Consider the following 2,745-nt stretch of genomic DNA (forward strand, 5'->3'; position numbering starts at 1 on the left):
TTGAGCGAATGGATAGGCTTTGCAACTCCCGCCTTCCATGACTCTCAACATTTAAAGAATCCACTTAAGAAGTTTGTTTAGAATCCAATTGGATCATCGTTTGTTTGCTCGTTAGTGTGGTTTTATTTACAAAGGGTCTCCACCCATGAGGCTCGTCGACCAAAGTGGTGTAAATATGGAAAGCAGATTCTGAGCGTGAACACCGTTGGTAAGCTGAGAACGAATACTAAGATCCGAAGATCTTAAAAACTCCGGTGGTTCACTAATACATAGCATGCGTTAGGGTTGTAGGCTGTCCCAGAGTCCTCTAGTTACTACTCAACCAGGACACAGGGTAAAAACATTTTAAACTTATTTGTTTGTCTCTTCAAACACACTTACGTTTGTCGCCCGTTTGTCCGTCTCCTCCATCTTATTCAACGAGTCCTGGAGCGCCTCCTGAATCTCATCCAATTCGGTTTGGGCTTGTTTCATTCGGTTATTGAGCTCACCAATCTCAGTTTCTTTCTTCTCCTGTTCTTCTTCTTTCTGCTTCAGTTGTGCCTCGTACTGAACAGCCCTAAACGTTCGAAAACTTGGTCAGTCTAGCAGATTTAATGTGCACCTTTCCATTGCATTCTCCTTTTCCAGCTTCATTGCGATCATTTTCTTCTTGATGCCGTCCATGTTTGAAAGGCCTTTCAGAAAATCTCAGGGGCACGAACGTTAACCGAATCCGAACAAGCGTGAAAAGCGAAATGTGAACCACTGAGCTGGGCACAAACAGGATTCTTCCTCTTATTGATTTCCCTGTTCAACGTGTGTACTGCTGACTTCGGTCGTTCGGTAACAAGCCAATCAGAGAACGCCAAACACGATCGATGCCTAACGGGAGCGGGTGTGGCATGGGTGCTACGGCTTGCGTGCCCTGAAAGGTAAAGATTATGGACGCGATTGGCCAGCACACAAGAATAATAGGCGTCTTGCCTGCAGGGGAATGTGGGTGGATTATTTAAAAAAAAACGCATAATGGATTGGGTGCGCACCGTGTTGGGAAATCCATACCTTTTTGAACCGGTCAGCATAAGAGGCACGATTGTCGGTAAAACAATTGCTGGCACCCCCGCTCGTACATAAATCAGAGATTAGACCTCGTAAATGAGGCAGATGAACCGGACATGCGGTCGCTCAGATAGTAAGCAGTCAAAAAGCTTGTTTCCTTTGGGAGTTTTTAATCATCAATAGCAACTGTGAAAGGTTACTGTGCGGCATGCAGAGTTCACGAATGTGAAGAAGTTGAGCCGAAGCCGGGAGAGTCTAACGTATTTTCTCGTTTGCAAAATGTTCGGTCATTATCTGGTGGGATAAGTTCCACAACGTGAAGAAGAGTGCTTTGTAACCTGCATAACGATCAGTTTGGTTCATTATACAACACGAATAACTTTTTTACCTGAAGGAGGTGATACCGGAATACCTCGTTGACAGGATTAGTTTTCTTAGAGGAAACTACTCATAGAGTTACTTACTGCAAACTCTTCGACAGGTCACGTGGTCGCTGTCTTTGGGGCTCATTAGGTGAACACAATCCCCTAGCTTCCGTCAGACCTACCTTCTACTTGACTGGTAAATTTTTCACTAGGATAGAAGGAATGCTGAGACGAGCGATGTGAAAGTGAATTCTACAAATCCCGAAACCATTTACGACTAGCTTAGCATAAGCAGCTGAATTTCTCGTTTGTGATATTCAGCTGCGATTCATTTGGGTCACTTGTTTACAACAAACAAATTTTCAAACAGTGAAGTAGTTAGGTAGCTGTTCTGTGACTACCCAAATACTTTTGGGAGGCTCGGAATTTGTTATTCACTGAAACACCATTCATATAATGACTTTCGATCGTGATTAAGTCAATACTGTCCACAACCGCTGACTTGAGTGGTTGCAATGCCCTTTCTACAGTCAACAAAATTCCTTCCCGCTCCCCATTAACTTCTGTGTTCTGCATGGGGCCATCCTAACCCCTTTGTTGTTCAGACAATTTCCATTGCTTCCGTCTTTCAATGATCGCACATATGCCAACGCAGACACACTGGTTTCAGTGACCTCCAGTTTTTCTAGGCTCTGTGCTGGTTATTCGACCCCTTTGGTTGTGTAGTGGTCTCAGCAGCACCGTAATCCCTAAATAAATTATTTCTGAATAATTTGTGGGTCTTTGCAGTTTCCTTGGGAAATCTTAATGAACGGTATTGACCCACTGTATGTTGGTCTATCCAAACCTGTTTTACCGTTCAACATGTTCTGCCGCGCGGAAAACCTCCTCTGTGCCCCCTTAGATTCGCATGCTTGTGAGTCGTGATTTGCGCGTGCTCGAGTTCGAAAGCCGTCTTGTTTAATGAACTGACAATCTTTCTACCTCTGATTTGCTTACTCATTTGATTACTTTTGTGTTGTCTCTATCGAATGTTGGAGATTGAAGTTCTGTGCGTAACGAAGGCTTGAGCTTATTTGGTTTGACCGTGGGGAATTAAGAGGTTAAAATTCGTGCTTTAAAACAGCTTTGTTTTCAGAGAGGTTTGGTAAACAATCGGTGGATTTCTTGCTGGCCAACGTTTCGCTTTTGACACAGAAGCGAATAGAGGGGGTAGAACTTGCAAGCGTGTGGAGAGCGGTCTAGATCAGCCCGAGATGACACGAGGCGGTGTGCAATTATCAGCGAAATCGCCTGGGTCTAAAAGTACAAAAATCCAAGTAGAGTTAGATCCAGTTAA

At 44.0% G+C, this 2,745-nt stretch overlaps 1 protein-coding gene across 1 annotated transcript in view; it reads right to left on the bottom strand.

The window, feature by feature from the left end:
- The window catches only part of T265_08099 (hypothetical protein), a gene marked incomplete at both ends in the record, with an annotated part of 16,666 nt that extends 15,979 nt beyond the window's left edge, over window positions 1-687 (bottom strand). Inside the window, 2 exons of the mRNA XM_009173806.1 lie at window positions 382-559; window positions 605-687. Coding sequence (XP_009172070.1) covers window positions 382-559; window positions 605-666 — 240 coding nt within the window. The remainder of the gene's footprint in view (window positions 1-381; window positions 560-604) is intronic.
- Window positions 688-2,745: the final 2,058 nt, after the last annotated feature.

This window comes from Opisthorchis viverrini, assembly GCF_000715545.1.
Source record: "Opisthorchis viverrini unplaced genomic scaffold opera_v5_202, whole genome shotgun sequence".
Taxonomy (NCBI): Eukaryota; Metazoa; Platyhelminthes; class Trematoda; order Opisthorchiida; family Opisthorchiidae; genus Opisthorchis; species Opisthorchis viverrini.